At 49.9% G+C, this 17,479-nt stretch overlaps 1 protein-coding gene across 2 annotated transcripts in view; it reads right to left on the bottom strand.

The window, feature by feature from the left end:
* The window catches only part of RIMS4 (regulating synaptic membrane exocytosis 4), a 63,213-nt gene that overhangs the window by 6,490 nt on the left and 39,244 nt on the right, over positions 1–17,479 (bottom strand). The window contains exons 2-5 of one of the 2 annotated variants that reach the window (XM_041733296.1): positions 16,498–16,639; positions 1,785–1,897; positions 1,398–1,499; positions 657–796 (exon numbers count right to left, since the gene is read on the bottom strand). In XM_041733296.1, coding sequence (XP_041589230.1) covers positions 657–796; positions 1,398–1,499; positions 1,785–1,897; positions 16,498–16,639 — 497 coding nt within the window. The remainder of the gene's footprint in view (positions 1–656; positions 797–1,397; positions 1,500–1,784; positions 1,898–16,497; positions 16,640–17,479) is intronic. The other variant, XM_041733297.1, reaches the window with a different exon arrangement.

Raw genomic sequence — 17,479 nt, 5'->3', positions numbered from 1 at the left:
TTGGGCCTGTCCTCATTTGCTTTTCCTGTCCTGGTTAGAAGCAAGAAATTGAGGCACCAGCTAGAGGTGCCCGAGTAGCAGCTCTGCGATGACGGGCATACGGTTCCCGCAGGCATCTGACCTGGGCCCTGCCGACGCCCACGATGGGCAGCTATTTCCAGCTCCAGGTCTGAGTCACCCTTAGGACCCTCCTAATGGCCAGGGGGACAAATGCTTCTCTGGCTCCTCCACACCTCCCAGTCGATTATCTCTGTGCTCCAGGCCCAGCCCCGGGCTTCCAGAGGCTGTTAGTAATAACAAGAACAATGGGACAGCCATTTGAAGAACGTTTCCTATGGGCCAAACATATTTTTCTTGCATAATGCATACATTTCGTTGTCACAATAATGTTCTCTGGAGGGTCTCCATCTTACAGATGAAGCATCCCCATCTTATATAGATGAAGCAGCCAAGGCTCAAAAAAGAACTGGTGCCAAGCTGTACCCGTGGAGCTCAGATCAACCACAGAGTTCTACTTCCTCCAGGGGAAGCTCTCCAGAGACTTTCTCTCTTCCCAGGAGTGCCCTCCTCTCCCTCTGGAACTAGACACACAGACACACAGACACACACACACACACACACACACACACACACACACACACACCAGCGCCCCTCACCTGCAGGACTTTGCCCTGGGGACTCTCAGGAAACAGCAGCACCTGGTTATACAGCGGGTCCAGCGACTTGCGAGCAACTTTGGTCTTCTTCTTGGCAATGCAGACGCCGTTCTCCAGCAGGTAGGCCTTGATATAGGCCGCTGAGGACAGGCCAGCGGGGAGAATTCCAATAGGGCCCTCAGACGGTGGGTAAATGGCTGCCCACCCACTGCTGGGGGCCAGCTGTCCCCCTGGGGTTTGAGGAGACAGCCACAGAGGTGGGTGTGGTGGTAGATGTGGATGATGGGGTGCAGCCAGGGTTGCGCGAGGCCTACTCTACCCCCTTGGGGGGGTGGTCCTGCCTGCTTCCTCCCTGCCTTTGCTCACTGTGTACTTCCTGTTTCCTCTCTGCCCCTGATTTGCTCACCCCTTCCCCTGCTTACATATTCATCACTGACACATTCACTAGGCCTGGGTGTGAATGTGTAAGCACCTAGGTAAAGGGGTATAGCTATAAACAGGAAAGATGGTCCCTGTCCTCCAGAAGCTCAAACCAGTGGAAGACCAACAAGGTCAACTGAGAATCTCAAATGCGTCCCCAGAACAAACTGTAAACCACTAGCCCATGTGAGTCACTAGAGTTGGGACAAAGGGATCCCCCGTAGGCGGGCCTCATTTTCTCTTTTCTAGACCCAGATACCCATCAGGACCTCCTCCCTGACCTCCACCCCTGCCCTGCAGAAGGAAGGGTAGTCCCCACACCTGGCAGTGTCTTGGAGCCTGGCTTGGCCGTAAGCCCCCGAGCCTGGATGATGTCCACTTCGAGCTGGCCATTCCGCTCCTGCAAGCCAATCTCCACGTCTCCTGCAAGACACCCAAGCAAAGGGATGGGGAAATGGCTTAGAAGCTCGCCCAAGGGCTCAGCTTCTCCTCTCTACTTACAGATGAAACCCCCTTCCCCTGCTTCAGCTCCAAACAAGACCAGAAACAACTCCAACACAAGTCCCTGGGCTCTGCTGAGGGGTTGGCAGGTATGGACAAGGCTCTAAGCTGGGTGCTCAGTGGACTGCCAAGGTTGAGAGGACAAGGCGAAAGCTGCAAGGCTTGTGCCGCCCCCCCCCCACCTCGAACAGCCCTTGGGGCACTTACCCATTGGCGTTGTGGCCAGGGTCTGGCGGCCCACAAACTGCGCTGGCCCCATGCTGCCCAGGAAGTCACTGAACTGCGCGTCTGATGCCAGGCAAACTCCCCCATAGTTAAGGCTGCAAGAAGAAAGGATGAGACAAAACCAAATGTTCCAAGGCATGGACTGAGGACTCTGAGGACTCAAACAGAGCACCTCTCCGTCCCTGGGAATTCTGTCCACATCCATCACCCGGCTTCAGGCAGACCGGTGTCCTGTCTCTCCCTCCTCCCTTCTATGTTCATGGCTTTAAAAATCTCCACTTCAGCTCCAAAATTCCAGGGCTTATTAGCTTTTGTGTCCTGTACCATCCCCTCACCTCTCCTCACCAAGCCTCAGCTTCCACCTCCATGAAATGGGTAGGATACCTGCTGTTCTAGGCGATTGTAAGAAACATGGGAGGTGATGCTTGTCAGTGCCTGGCTCCTGTGATTCTAGGGCCACGACACTGTGTGGTCCAGAGACCAGCAGCATTGCCCAGGAGCAAATTAGGAATAAAACTACCAAAAAAAAAAAAAAAAAAAGGAATAAAACTACCCCCACTCTACCCCTACTGCTGAATCAGTCAGCCTTTAATTTTTTAAAGATTTTATTTGAGCGAGGGAGAAAGCACAAGCAGGGGAAGTGACAGAGGGAGAGGGAGAAGCAGGCTTCCCACAGAGCAGGGAACCAGATGTGGGGCTTAATCCCAGGACCCCAGGATCATGACCTGAGCTGAAGGCAGATGCCCACCAACCGAGCCACCCAGCCGCCCCTCATGTAGAGTCTGCCTTTTTTTTTTTTTTAAATATTTATTTATTTATTTTTTATTTATGATAGTCACACACAGAGAGAGAGAAAGAGAGGCAGAGACACAGGCAGAGGGAGAAGCAGGCTCCATGCACCGGGAGCCCGACGTGGGATTCGATCCCAGGTCTCCAGGATCGCGCCCTGGGCCAAAGGCAGGCGCCAAACCGCTGCGCCACCCAGGGATCCCCCTAGAGTCTGCCTTTTAACAAGAGCCCCAACAGACTTGTTTACACCTGACAATTTGAGAGGCAAAAGACCAGTGGCTCAGCCTCAGAGGTCTCCATTTGTTGTTGCTACAGGGCTGCCCAAAGTCTACTGCCCCCCCCCCCCAAAAAAAAACAAAGTCCTCTGCCCCTTCTGTTGGGAAGGATACCTCGAATCTCCCTTGAAGAGCCCCCTCTCCAAGGCACTGATTCCCATGGAGCAGAGCAGACCAGGCTCCTTAGTCTGGGCATGAGGTCAGCCTGGCCAATCAGCCCAATCCTTCTCTTGGCTGAACTGGCTCAGATACCTGCATGTGGCCCAGTTCAGCCCACAGGAATCTAGTTAGGAAGCTTTGTTTTAACTGCGGGGAGTAAGAAGCTCTCTTTTTCCAGCAGACATGAACCTCAGAGAGAAGACTGGAGCCAACTTGCTGCCATCTGGGAATCCATGAAGGAAGCCATCAGACAGGTGGCACTGCATGAGCTCCTGGATCAAGTTCTGCCTGAAGCAAGATACTTCATCTCTCTCTCTCTCTCTCTCTTTTTTTTTTTTTTTGGTTACATAAGTCAATAACAACTATTATTATTATAAATTATTATTTTCCTTAAACTGATTTTAGTTTTCTCTCTCATCTCTGAAATGGGAATGTTCCCATTTCCTGGGTCTGTAGTATTAAATGAGTTGAGGCACTGAATGCCATGCTTGAGGTGCCCTGCTATCTTTAGGAACAAAACACTGGCAGCCCACTTCCTCATCTGACCCTCACTCCAATCCCAGGAGGTTGGGTCTTCATATTCATCACCACTATTGAGATGAGGAAGCCCGGGTCCTGCTCCACCTGAAGCCACAGAGTTCACAGGGCAGTTAGCACTTGAATACGACACTTCCAATGCCAATCTCTTTCCACCTGGGCAGGTCCCAAGAACAAAAGTGAACTTTTAAAAGAAATGATTTTATTTATATATTTGAGAAAGAGAGAGAGATTGAGGGAGAACATGAGCTGGGCCAGGGAGAGGGAGAAGCAGACACCTCACTGAGCAGAGAGCCCAACTCAAGGATCGGCCTCACGACTCCAGGATCATGACCCTAGCCAAAGGCAGACAACTAACCGATTGAACCACCCAGGTGCCTCCAATAGCGGACTATTAACAAGTGCCTACTGTGTGCAAGGTTTCTTAGCAGCAACCAGGGAGGTCTCTGAGCAGGAGGAGGAAACCGCCTTGGGGCCTTGAGGGCACAGCATGCTTGGTTCACTGCCTGAGGGCACCCCACCACCACCACCACCACAACCACCAAAGCTCCCCTCTTGGGAAACCTGGTGGGATCTCAGCCTTGAAGGGGCAGGAAGAGCTACCAAGGAAGGTGCCCCGTCCTGCTTCTAAGCCACTCCGCTAGCCTGCCTTTCCAGAGTGACAAGACCCTATACACCAAGAACCTATCATTTTGTCAGGGAAACGTGTGGCTCTGGGAGAAATGAGTGAAAAGGACAATATAACAAGACACACCCAGTCCCCTCCCCACCTCCCACTTTGGGTTGGGTACTGCAGTACCAAGGGCTTACTATGTGCTAGCACCCTTCCAGGCTCTGGGGCTTATTTAAGTCCTGTCCTCATGGACCGTATCTTCTTCTTCTTCTTCTTTTTTTTTTTTTTTTAGACTTTATTTATTTATTCATGAGAGACACAGAGAGAGAGAGACAAAGAGAGGCAGAGGGAGAAGCAGGCGCCATGCAGGGAGCCTGACTTGGGACTCGATCCCAGGTCTCCAGGTGGTGCTAAACCGCTGAGCCACCCGGGCTGCCCCTAGGCCGTATCATCAAGGACACTCGGGTTCAGCAAAGGAAAGCCACTTGCCTAAGATCACACAGGGAGACAGCGGGAGAGGCAAGATTTGAACCTAGGTCTGCCTGTAAGAGGCACCTTTTAGGCGGCTGCCACAGCATACAATAATCGCCCCTTGTCCAGGACTGGTCCCAGTATGTGAAGTGGGCTTCTGGAGGCCTGGTACACTTTTCTGGTGAATACTGTGCTCATCTCTTCCTCCTGGAGAGACAGCTCAACCTGTCTCCCAGCCTTGTAACCAAGTGTGGCCAATGTGAGCTGAAGGCATACAGGCCCCTTCCACGTCTAACCTATACAAATCTCCTCCATACTGTCTGTTTTATGTCAATCTCAGTCTATGGACAGTAATGCCAAAGGCTAGAAATGCCTGGGGCATTCACCTGGGCCTCAGTGCTTGCCATAGACATCTCCCCTCTCCAAACCAATGTTACCACAGGACCAACCCTTGTGGATCTTATGATCATTGCAAGATACCTTTCAGCAACAATCATCAGGAAACTGAAAAAATAAAGGCTTATTACCTACAAGACCTGAAAATCGCACAGCACACATGTGGCTACATAACGAGGTTGTGGTAAGTGGGGCTTGAGACCACACAGACCGGGAGTTCAGCTTTTATTGGGGTCAAGGGTGAGGCCTAGAAGTTCAGGCTCACTCTTTATTGGTGAATTTAAAACATAGGAGTGGGAATTTAAAACACAGGAAGAGAAAAGACCAGTGGCCCAAATGGCCAGTTATCGAAATCAACCAAGATTTCTAAATCAAAAGAGCCTCAATTGTGGGGGAGGTGGCCTGGCTCTGTGTGGCTGACAAATTTGTTTGCCTCTTTGAAATGAATGCTTCAGCAATCAAAGCTTAAGTCAGGCACTGCATTACAGAAAAAAAACAAAACAAAAAAAACCCCTGCAAAACCCCAACTCTCAGGGCTCACAGGACACCATCTCACACCCAATAAAATGGCTACCATCAAAAACAAAATAAAATTAAGAAAACAAAAAAACAAGTGTTGGCAAGGATGTGGAGAAATTGGAATCCTTTGCACTGTTGGTGGGAATGTAAAATGGTACAGCCGCTATGTAAAACAGTACGGCAGTTCCTCAAAAAATTAAAAATAGAATTACCATATGATCCAGCAATTCCACTTCTGGGTGCATGCCAAAAAAATTGAAAGCAGGGTTTCTGAGACACAGTTGTACACCCATGTTCATAGAAGCATCATTTGCGATAGCCAGAAAGTGGAGACAACCCAAGTGTCCATCAGTGAAGGGATGATTTATACATACAATGGAATATTATTCAGCCTGAACAAGGAAAAAAGTTGTGATATATTTTACAACAGGGATGAACCCTGAAGATGTTATGCTAAGCAAAATAAGCCAGTCACAAAAGGATAAATACAATGTGATTCCACTTATATGAGGTATTCGAGTAGTCAAATTCAGAGACAGAAGGATGGTTGCCAGTGTCTTGCTGGGGGAGAATGAAGAATTAATGTTTTATGGGGACAGAGTTCACTTTAACAAGATGAAGAATTCTGGAGGTAGATGGTGGTGAGGGTTGCACAATGTGACTGTACTTAATGCCACCAAACCGACACACTTAAGAATTGTTATGATGGGGCATCTGAGTGGCTCAGCCGGTTAAGTGTCTGACTCTTGATTTCGGCTCAGGTCATGATCTCAGAGTTGTGAGATCAAGCCCCACAATGGGCATGAGCCTGCTTAAGATCCTCTGTCTCTCCCTGTGCCCCTCCCTAAATCCCCCTCCTCTCCAAAAAGAAAAAAAAAATTGTTACAATGATGGGTGAAGGGCAGGGGGTGGCCCAGGTTTTCAGTTATGGAATGAATAAGTCACAGGGATGAAAGGCACAGCAGAAGGAATACAGTCATCGATATTGTAATAGCACTGTGTGTGGGGACAGATGGTATTGACGCTTGCAGTGAGCAAGGCACAATGGACAGAGCTGTCCCATCACTATGTTGTACACTCGAAACTAATATCCTGTGTCAACTCTACTCCAATTAAAAAAGAATTGTTATGATGGTAAGTTGATATCCTCAGTATTTTGCCACAATTAGGAAAAAGAAAAGCCCTCACATACAATCTTCTCTCTTTACCCCATACAACACTCTAATGATGGCAAAGCCACAGGGAAAAAAAAAAAAAAAAGGAGCTGACCCCAAAGACCAGAAACATCTGCATTGAAATTGGCATGAACAAGAAATGAATGTTTTCATTCAGTCATTGATTAAAGAGGCTAGTTATGGCAACTGGCTTTACTTAAATATGGTGCCCCTGACCCCTAGCCCAAGCTCACAGATCCACAGATTAGACAACTGAACTGACTCAAGCTCGGTCAAACAAAAAATCTCTCTGGCAAACAATAAAAGAGAATCCCAGAGACCAAAAGTCATGAGGACTGAGACCCTTGTATGGTCCTCACCAAGAGCCCCAAACTAGCTCCCTGGTCTTGGCTCCGCAAGCTCCTCTCTCAACCCTGTGAGGTACCTGTGCAGTGTGCCAGTAGATCCTGTTTCTACTTAAGTTATTAGCAGGCTTGATGGTGGAATAATAATTTGACATTGTATGTAGCCTGAATATTTTTCCTTTTCATGATTTCCTACCATCCCTGCCACCCTATTCCATTCAGGCAGTAGTCTCGACAAGAGATAACCCAGTAGAAGGCAGTGAGCAAGCCGGTCAGATGCCTGGATTTTGAATTTCAAATCCAAGAAGAAACAGACTTAGAAGAATATGTGCAAAAACCAGGCTGCCCTGTCCCCAGATAACCAAATGAAGACTCCTCAGCCTGAGAGAGCAGTGGAAGTCAGGAAGGGGGGAAGGGGGGACGGTGGGGATGCTGGAGAGTCCTCAGGGAAGGTCCAGGTCCCTGCACTGGGCTGGTGGCGCTGACAAGAATCCCCGTGCAGGCCTGGAGAATCTGAAAGCAGAGGGGACATGTGCCCATCCTTCCTACTGGGTGGAGCTCAGAAAGCATGATGCTTTGCAGAAATGACTGCCTGGTGTCTTGTCAAGTGAACCTGTGTCTCTGAGGCTCTGTGTGTCCTTCTAAGCCCAAGAGAAGCATATGTTCCTGCCATACCCGAGAGAGGGCCAAACCAAGACAGAGGCAGAGGAGTACTGAATTCCAGCAGTCCGGCTTCTGAATCTATTATCTTAGCAATTATGCAACAGTCTCATAGAGAAAGTATGGGGAAAAGAACTTAAATATCTAGGGACAGAAATTCTTCTTGCAAAGACTCTTAGTTAATAGCACCAAAGCTAAGACCTAGATTCTCCCACGACTGGTAACACAGGTCTTCCTCCATGGCCCTGTCTCTTTGACATTCTACATTTGAGGCCATCTGTGGGGTCCAGGCTCCATTTTGCAAGGAGAGTCTGGGCTCTGAAAGCCCCAAACTGGTGGTACCTCTTGGGTTCCAAGTCACCAAAGGGCTCGGCCTCCCAGGCAGAGTGAGGCTTTCTGCAGCTTGAAATTGAAAGTTCCCTCCAACATCATCATTCTCTGCTCCTCAGTTCCTGGTGGGATTGTGAGCAGACAATGGGGAACTGGCAGGCCTGGTAATTAGCGGTAATTGTTTATAATATCTGGGCGGCTGCCTGATTTCCCATCCCAGGGTGCCTTGCTGGCTGCCAAGGATCCAGACAGACGCCCCAGAAACCCTGAACGGGGTTATCACATCCTCCATGGGCCTGGAGGAAGGAAGAAGAAAGTGGTAGTTCCTGCTGGCCTGAGGACTGACTGTATCAGAGATCCCACTCCACCTTGGGGATCCTCCCTGGAGTAGAACAAAAAGCAGGGGACACAAAGTCAAGCTGGTTCTAGTCACTGGTCACCTGCTTGCTGTATGATCTCTGACATGCTGCTGCTGTCTCTGCACTAAAATTTTCTCATTTGCACACAAGAGCACACTTACCTACCTCTTGGACAGTGTGCAGCCATGCCATTGGCAGGCGCCTGTGCTGTACCAGTTTTAAAATTTTCAAAAATCTCTGCTTATAGGGTCCATTCGCAAAGGGGTGGGAAAGAGCCTGCTAAATTAAATACCATACACATGCTACTACTTAGACCATGACTTGTATGCAGCAGAAACTCAATAAATGTTCACTGTTAAACCCTTCAGGTGGTCCCAAACTGGGAAAATACAGTGGCTGAGTCTGGACTTTGGCCTAAGACAGACCTTGGATTCCAGTGCTGTGCAACCTGGGGTAAGTTTTGTAACTTCTGAGCTGCTGTTTTCTCATGTATGAAATGGGGATAAAGCGTAGTAAGATAATGCAGGCAGGGTGCTCAGCACTGCACCCAGCACACATTATATGCTGGATGAATCAGTGCTGGCCCCTGCTGTTTGGCCTGGAAGAGCCTCTTCTCCCTCTTCATGGCACTTCTGACTCCAGACCTATTTGGAAGTACAGCATCTGGATCCCTGAACCAAGCCCACGCCATGGGGGAGAGGGCTGGGGAGGAGGCTGGGGAGCAGATGGGGGGCGGGCTGCAGCAGCTGGTTCCTCCTGGGGACACATGCCAGCCATGCAGGTAGAGCCAAGGCTGAAATGGGATTACAACCTGTGTGCCGCTGGCCTTTTATTTTGTGTTAATGGCAAAATAAGATTTCCTGCATTTCAAATCTTGTTAGTTTTGTTTGTGGAGCTGAAACCCATTTGTCTTTTATCATTAACCTTTGAGCTTGGTTTGGCCTGTGGCTTTTCTGTGCTTTTGACCATTAAAGAAGTAACTGGGTTACTTAGGGATGGCCTCTTCTCTTTTTTCAGATGGATCACCTGTCTCAACCACATCTGAAATTAAAAGGCTGCACAGCCCTCATGGTGATTATGGGTTATGTGGCTCTGAAAGGTTTTGGTATTTTATGGGTTCTCTGTTCTCCCATTCACTGTCGCCCCCATGTTTCCACCCATCCATCTGCCGTCCCACAGACCTGCGGAGCCTCCACTACAGTCACTTCTGCTATGATGCAAAATAGAGATTCCTAAAAATCACTCTGCAGTGCAAAATCCTTCCATAATAAATCACAGAGCTTCTGGGTTAGGGGCACGACGTTCAAACACTATGTCAGTATCTCTCTCTCTCTCTCTCTCTCTCTTTCTCTCTCTCTCTCTCTCTCTCTCACACACACACACACACACACACACAACAGGAATATAGTAAAAATGGTAGCACAGTCTTTATACACATTAAATGGTTAAGAAATGCATACATACTACAATAAATACAGTACTTTACCTAGGAGACAACTAAAAGTTTGCTTGTGGAAATAAGTGTCTGGAGGATTGCAGCTCATGAGCTGCTGCAGAGTGGTGGAGGAGGGCTGTCTGAGAAGGGATAGAGAGCTGACCAGATCCAGTGCTGATGGTGCTGAAGGGACATGGTACAGGAACCGCGGGAGTAGGAAGCGGCTGGAGGGGTGAGTTGTGTTTGGCATATTCCCATGTGGGTGCAGTTTTCTGCGTTCCCCTAGTGTTTCTCATGGATGAAACAAACCCAAGCAAAGGCAAAATCTGTATTGTGCTCAAATTCTTCCCTAATACTTTAACTGTGTTAGGACAAATTCATGTTTTCAAAACAAGTGGTGTTACAGAATTGACTATACGCCAGGAGATGCAGAATCCACCATCCCAACTCGGGCTTCTCAAGCACCAAGACATTTCCAAACCTGCCCCCAAGCACACAGAGTGTGGCTCACAGGCATGAAGCCAGAGAGTTGATTTACTTTTTCATTTATCAAATAAATAACAGAAGGGGAAACCAAGGCATAGAAATGGTACATAACCCAAGCAGGATCCCTCTGCTAGAATGTGGCAGTCTGGCTCCAGGGTGTATCTGCTTAACCACCCTGCTCTGCTGAGTCTCCATGCCCTGGGGAAACCTTCCCCTCATCCACAGCAGAGCACTGGGGTTTGCAATCAGTGCTCTGGGTGGACTTGAATTTGAATTTGAATTGTGGATTTGAATCCTGACCAACCCCCCAACACCCCCAACTTGCTAGCTGCAGAGACACATGCCTCACCTCTCAGAGTCTGGGTTTCCGTTTTGGTGAGGCAGGAATAAACGACAGTATACCCCTCAGTGCTGTTGTAAGTACTAAATGAGATGAACTTCTTAGAACTGAATCTGGCACAGTCAAATGTTCCATAAATACTAGTGCTTATAAAACGGAACAAAACAAATCCCCCTGTCTCCTAGCCCACAGCCACATCCAGTCCTGGTTTGTCCTTCAGGCAAGGACCATAATATAGCAGGGGTGGGCAAGAGAAAAGGGCTTCCAACCACCCACCAGGCGTCCGGGGCCTTTGGTGACTAGGGAAACAGCCTTGGCAAAGATGTGAGCCCAGGTGCCATGGCCACACACCAGCTTTCCAGGGCTTGTGGGCACAGTGACCTAGATGCCCAGGGAGCTGATGTTGGTGATCCAGACACATCAGGACAATGAGGGACAACGAGGGTGATCCAGACACATCAGGACAATGAGAGCCCAGGGAGCTTATGTTGGTGATCCAGACACATCAGGGACAATGAGGGAAGGAGCAGGAGGGGCTCTGAGAGCCAGCTTCAAGAGCTCCTGGGACTTTGAGAGGGTGCTGGGGCCCCGATTCTATGTGATGGAGGTTGAGGAAGTTCGAGAAGGAATGGAATGTGGGTGTGCTTCTGCTCATTGCACCAACCCACTATCCATCAAAATTCACAAAACATCACCTGTAGGCCAGGTCTTATGCTGGACAGGCACTGAACTCAGTGTCTAGGGGGACAGACGGACATACACATGACAATTACAAGACAGCAGAGGGCGCTGCAGTGGGAAGCAGCTGTGGAAGCCTCCAATACCGCCAGAGGAAGGGCAGACCTTGCCATTCTATCTCCTATGCCCACACCCAGGGCAGACATTGCTAATCAACCTCGACACTCCTGCCAAGGCTGGACTAATCTCCAGAATCCTTCTCAACATGGCATTCCAGGGAGCCACTATCAATTAACTGGAGTTGGCACAGGAGATGAAGCGTATGTGCCAGTTCTGAGCTGAGATCTGGAGGAGGAATGAGTCAGAGGCTGGAGAGGGAGTAGAGGTGGGAAAGGCAGTGCCAGGTAGAGGAAGCGAAGACCGGGAGACAGAGGGAAGCATAAGAGGTTCGGGACGCTGGAGCAGGGGACACATGGCCGGGGCCTGGGAGAGGGTGGCAGGGATCAGCGGAAGTAAATGCCAAGCTACGGACTATGGAGTTTAGACCAAAAGGAAGACTTGCATGCATCCCAGCAAGAGTGATGAGTGGCCTCACCAGGGGGGTGGGAGGGAAAGAAATGGATGAGTCAAAGATAGGAATAAAATGGAAGAGCCCAATGAGGGGCTGGATATGGAAATGGAGAGGGGAAGCCGCCTGGGAGAACCCCAGGTTCTGGTTTGGGCAGCCAGGAGACAGTGAGCTGTGTGCTCAGCAGGCTTTGCTTGTCCCCAAACCCCTCTACCCCCCAACCCTCACAGCAGCGCTCCTGGACCTCTCACTGCCAGTTCCTGTGTTCCTCTGGCCTCACTCACACTCACTGTGCTTGCTGCAGGGAGGGCAGGAAAGTTAATGCAAAGCAGCCACCAACCAGTAAGAGACAGAGAGTCAAGTATGAATATTCCAGCTCCCCCTACCGCAGGGGGGATGGCTCCCAGAGTCCTCATCAGGATCAGTCAAGCTCCTGCCTACAGTGGCAGCTAGCTTCTTAAAGCACATGTTCCTGGATGCCTGCTCTGTTCTGCTTCTCTCCCATGCTCCTTCACCACGGTTTTCTGGAATCATCTCCCAAGTGAATGGCTTGCACTCAAATCCACTTCTCAGGTCTGGTTCTGAGGAACCCAGACTAAAGCAGTCACCAGCGAGTATCTCAGGATCCAAGGGGTGTCTGGGGAGGCACTATTCTCATGGTCTTTCTCAGGGAGCTTGACCCCCTGCCCCTTTCCATAGGAGAGATGGGCCTGCTGGAGGGTAGGTGGGGAGCTTGGCTCTGCCAAACCCACAGCTGTTCCCTTCCATCCTTAACACAGAGAACTCCAATTTTCAACCAGGCAGAAAGGGGCTCAGGAGAGGAGAGCCCTTTCCTGGCCACAGGAGATATACCAGGATCAGTCTGAGGTGCTGAGATCTAGGGAAGGAAAAGGAAGGGGCTCACTGAGCCACCAAACCACCCTGGAAGCATCCACCTCCAGATCTCTTGATGGATCCAACCATTAAATGAGGGAAAGAGTCAAGTGTAAAAAAGGTTAAGGGTGGACTCCAAGGCCCAGATCTGAAGCCTGGCATTTGAAGCCACTAACTGGCTGAATGACCTTGGGCAAGTTAATTAACTTTTTTTTTTTAATTAACCTCTTTTAGCTTCTGTTTCCTGGTCCGTAAAATGGGGACATGAACAGCCTCAGTGTCATCAGGTTGTTGTGAGGATTAAATAGGCTAATATATGTAAAAGTACTTCACAGAGTGCCCACACGTGCTCTGTAAGGATTAGGTCTAGAATGTTATTACCACTAAGCCAGAGCTTCTCAACCTTAACGTGCACATGAACCACCTGGAGATCTTGTAAATCTTCAGCTTCGGATTCAGTGGGTCTGAGGTAGAGCCTGAGATGATGCATTTCTAACAGGCTCCCAGGGGATGCTGCTGCTGCTGCTGCACCGTGGGCCACACTCTAAACAGCGAGGGCTGACATCACTGTTGGCTGATATCACGAACCCTAGAACCCAAGGATCTTCAGTGACAGAATGGCCCCACCCCTACGTACCCCTTCCCCAGCCCAGAGACCTGGTTAGGATGCAGCGTTTTCAAAGTCCTCTATGCCTGTCCTGTGCAGCTCTCACCTCACTGCTAGTTGCTTGGTCAGTGCAAGGCAGGGTCTCCCAGGTGCCCAGCCCAATTGTCTAGCACACTGTGGGTACTCGATCATGTCTGCTGAAATAAAAAAGCCCTGTGCCCACTCGCAGGAAGACACATGCTTAATGATCCAGGGCACGGACAGGCAGATCCAGCAGTGCCAGGGGCTGCAGGCTCGCGGGGGCTGCTCAAGCACACTGGCTCCTCGTAAGCCTCAGCTGGGCTGGCAGGATCCCAAGGGGAGGACAGTCACACCCCCTCCTATTTCAGAGCCTGGCATCTGGGTCCCACCAGTACCCAAAATACCTCCAGAACAACCACAACTCCATGTCCCCTCTGTCCTTTCTATGCCCCTTCCTTGCCCAGGTGTTAGGTAGGGTGATAGAACCTGGCTGGGCTTCACCAAGACTCAGAACCTCTCCAGAGGGCAAGACTCTCCCCTCTGCTGGAACCAGCACCCTCCAACCCACCTGATCCTTCCTCGATTGGGCTCAAGAGATCTCCATACCAAACCTTTTGATAATCATAAATGTCACAGCCAACATCAATCCCATGCTTGCTCTGTGCTAAGTACTCTACAGACACGACTGCAGCTGGGGTGGCTCCTTGTATCCATTAAGATGCAAGTGGCTACGAGAAGCAAAATACCCAACAAACAGGGGCTGAATCAACAACAAATAACAATAATCACGGCCAATAATAATAGAATAATAGTGCATGCTATGTGCCAGTCACTATTCTAAGCGCTTGTACATATTTTAATTCATGTAACTTTAAGAGTAGTCTGTAGGTACTATTCTTGTCCCCTTTCCAGAGATGAAGAAACTGGGCTCACAGAGGTAAAGTAACTTCCCCAAAGTCACACAGCTACTAAGAAGCAGAAATGAGCCACAAACCAGGCTTGTCTGACTCCAGAGTCCTTGTTTGGAATCTCTCTAACATAATCAGATTCTCTGGTCCCTCAAAGCACATCGCAGCAAACGACAAGAGCCACCTCCCAAGCACCTGTCATGTGCAGGCATCAGCTCATTTCTCCTTCATCACACCCTCCTATGCTGCTCTCTCTCCTTGTACAAGTCACGTGGCTTCTCTGAGCCTTCTGTAAACTGGGACTCTGGGTTTGACGCCCTACTCTTGCTCACTGCACCACACTGCCCTCCCCCTGAGCTGCCTGTGAGACCAAGAGACAAGATGTTTACCAGCCTCCCAAAGCTTGAGAGGCCAAGAGATGTACCCAAGGCCACCTGGGGGTCAGTGCCCAAGCCTCCAGGCCCTCTGGAACTCGGCAGAGACCCACTGCTACCCTGATGCCTAGAATATCTTCCTCCAAGTGTTGCTGCCTTGCCAAGTTTCTCAGGTTAAAGAAAACACTTGTTCCCTTCCTCCTCCTCCTCTTCCTCTCCCTTCTGCCTATCCTCCTCCTCTTCTCGCCCTCCGGAAAGCCTCCCTAGGAGGTGGGTGGAACGGCAGCCTCTGCCAAGGCAAGGCCATTCACAGAGGCCGGAGATGCCCAGTTTAGGAGGGGCTGGGGGTGGGAAGGCTTCCAGCCAGCAGGAACCCCCAGCCAGGAGGTAGCGCCAGAAACGGGCAAAGAGAAGGTGGTAGCCGAGCCCCAGCCCTGGCCCCACAGTGGCCTGGCTGGTGTCTGCCCTCGGACAAGCCACTGAGCCAGCGCTGTCCAATGGAACTGTCTGCGAGGGCAGAGATGGTCTGTCTCTGCACTCTCCCAAACAGTTGCCACTGGACACATGTTGCTGAGCACTTGAAATATGGCCAGCATGATAGAAAAACAGAGTATTTCATTTTATTCCATTTAAATTAACCTACATTTAAATAGCCACATGCCTAGTGTCCACTGTACTGGATAGCACAGCTTTAACCTCCCCAAGCTCCAGTGTCCTCATGAGGGTGATGAGAATCCCCTGGCTGAAGATGGCTAAGACAAGGGAACAAAATGTTGCCATGGAATGAGCCTCCACCGAGAGTCAGGATTCCTGAGTTCCAGACCTGTTAATGTGCTGTGTGATCCAGGACCAGCTCCTCAACCTCTCTGAGCTCCCTGGGTCATCTGTACAATAAGAAAATCACTTGGGAGCAAAGTTTCTTTGCTAGGGATCCATGGATGGGCTCTAGGGGAATCTAGGAACCCTCTACAATTATGAAAAGAGTATGTACAACTATGTGTGTGTGTGAGAATGAGTGACTGTGTGTGTGTGTGTGTGTGTGTGTTAGGGATGTATGCACATGTATTTTTTAGTGGAAGGCAGGCCCAAAACTTGCCCAAAGTTCTCAAAATGGTCCATAATTCAGCAAAGACGAGAACCCCCAGCCTAGAGTAGTCTATCCTCAGGGAGCCTTTAGAAAATGGAGTTCCTGAGCTCCACTCCCCGAGACTCTGATTCAGGGCACAGAGCCCTGCAATCTGTATTGGGATCTAGTGCGTGGTGATTCTGATGTACTGTCAGGGGAGAGAGGACACTGGTGAGGAGGCCATCATACCTAATAGTTCATGGCTTGACATACATAAGACTCTTTATCAAGCATTAATATATATTTTTAAAAACCAATCATGATTTAAGAAATTAAGAAAGTAAACAGTAACACCGTGATAAAGCCCCTTTCAACCCCCTTCTTTATTTTGCAGCACTGACATGCGACACTCATGTGCCAACACTGTCCTATGCTCTAAATATTAACCCATCCAACTCCTCTGAGGTTGCTATTATCACTCAGTTTTACAGAAGGCACGTGCCCGGGATCACTCAGCCACCCTCTCCACCACACCTTTGGAGCTTCCTTGCTTTATCACCTCCCTTCTGAACTACCAGGAGCGCAGAGCCAATGCCCCACCAACCGGAGGCTGAGCCAGGGCTCCTGGAGGGTGTTGCCCTGCCTCTCCCACCCTACACCACAGGGCCTGCAAAGCCAGGAGGGCTGGCAGTGGGCGGGGCCCCACACTCACTTGCCCTCGGAGCCGTAGCTATTCATGCTGTCCTCAATGGACTCGTGGCTGGCCTGGCGCAGCGTCCGGCTGGGCATCTCCACCGCCAGGCCGGTCTCCGTGCTCCTCTGGATGGCCCCCTTCAGCCTCCGGCTGTCCCCTTCTGGGCAGAGAGGCCAAGAGAGATGGGGAGAAAGAGATACAGGGTGGGAAGGGACAAAGAACAAGTCATCTGGTTAGTGTTATGGTGGCTGGTGATTGCCCAGTGTCGGCCCCCAACTCCAGGCCACCAAACTCATCCTTCCACCTGCCTCACCAGTACCCCACTCCCTGGGGCAGCCCTGCCTTTAATACCCACCCAATAGGCAGTACCCCATGAGTCCTGCTAACTGTTGGATTCATTTCTAAGTACTTTCTCTCCCCCTTGAACTCATCTTTCCCTTGAAACTTTCTACAGATCATTTCTCCTCCTCTCCAGCTACTATTCATTGAGGACTTACTATGTGTCATTCTCTGTTGTGTGCTCTGCATGAATTTGGACCAGGTTTTCTCAGCAGCACTGGCAATTTAGATGGGACCTTGCTGAGTTGTCAGGGGTGTCCTGTGCATTGCAGGAGGTGTATCAGTATCCCTGGTCTCTACCTACTAGATGCTGGTAGCACCTTCCAGTCCAGTGTGGCAACCAAAAACGTCTCCAGACATTGCCAAATATCCCCTAGTGGGGAACAAAAGTCACCCCTAATTGGGGACTGCCGATTTAGACCACTGGCTCTGAAACCAGACTGTTTGGTTTGAACCAGGTTCAAATCTGGATTTCTTTCTCCGTGGCTATGAGACTTTGGGCAAATTGCTCAGCCTCTTTGTGCCTCCATTTCCTCAATGGTAAAATGGGAGAACAACAGGCTTGTAATGTATGGTCCTCTGCCCTTGCTAGGGCACTCTGAAACACCCTCTCCTCCACCAGTAGCTCACTCCTTTGCTTTCACTCCATGACCAAACATCA

The sequence above is a fragment of the Vulpes lagopus genome, chromosome 18 (genome assembly GCF_018345385.1).
Source record: "Vulpes lagopus strain Blue_001 chromosome 18, ASM1834538v1, whole genome shotgun sequence".
In the NCBI taxonomy this organism is placed as follows: Eukaryota; Metazoa; Chordata; class Mammalia; order Carnivora; family Canidae; genus Vulpes; species Vulpes lagopus.
This window is presented reverse-complemented; position numbering and strand designations above follow the sequence as displayed.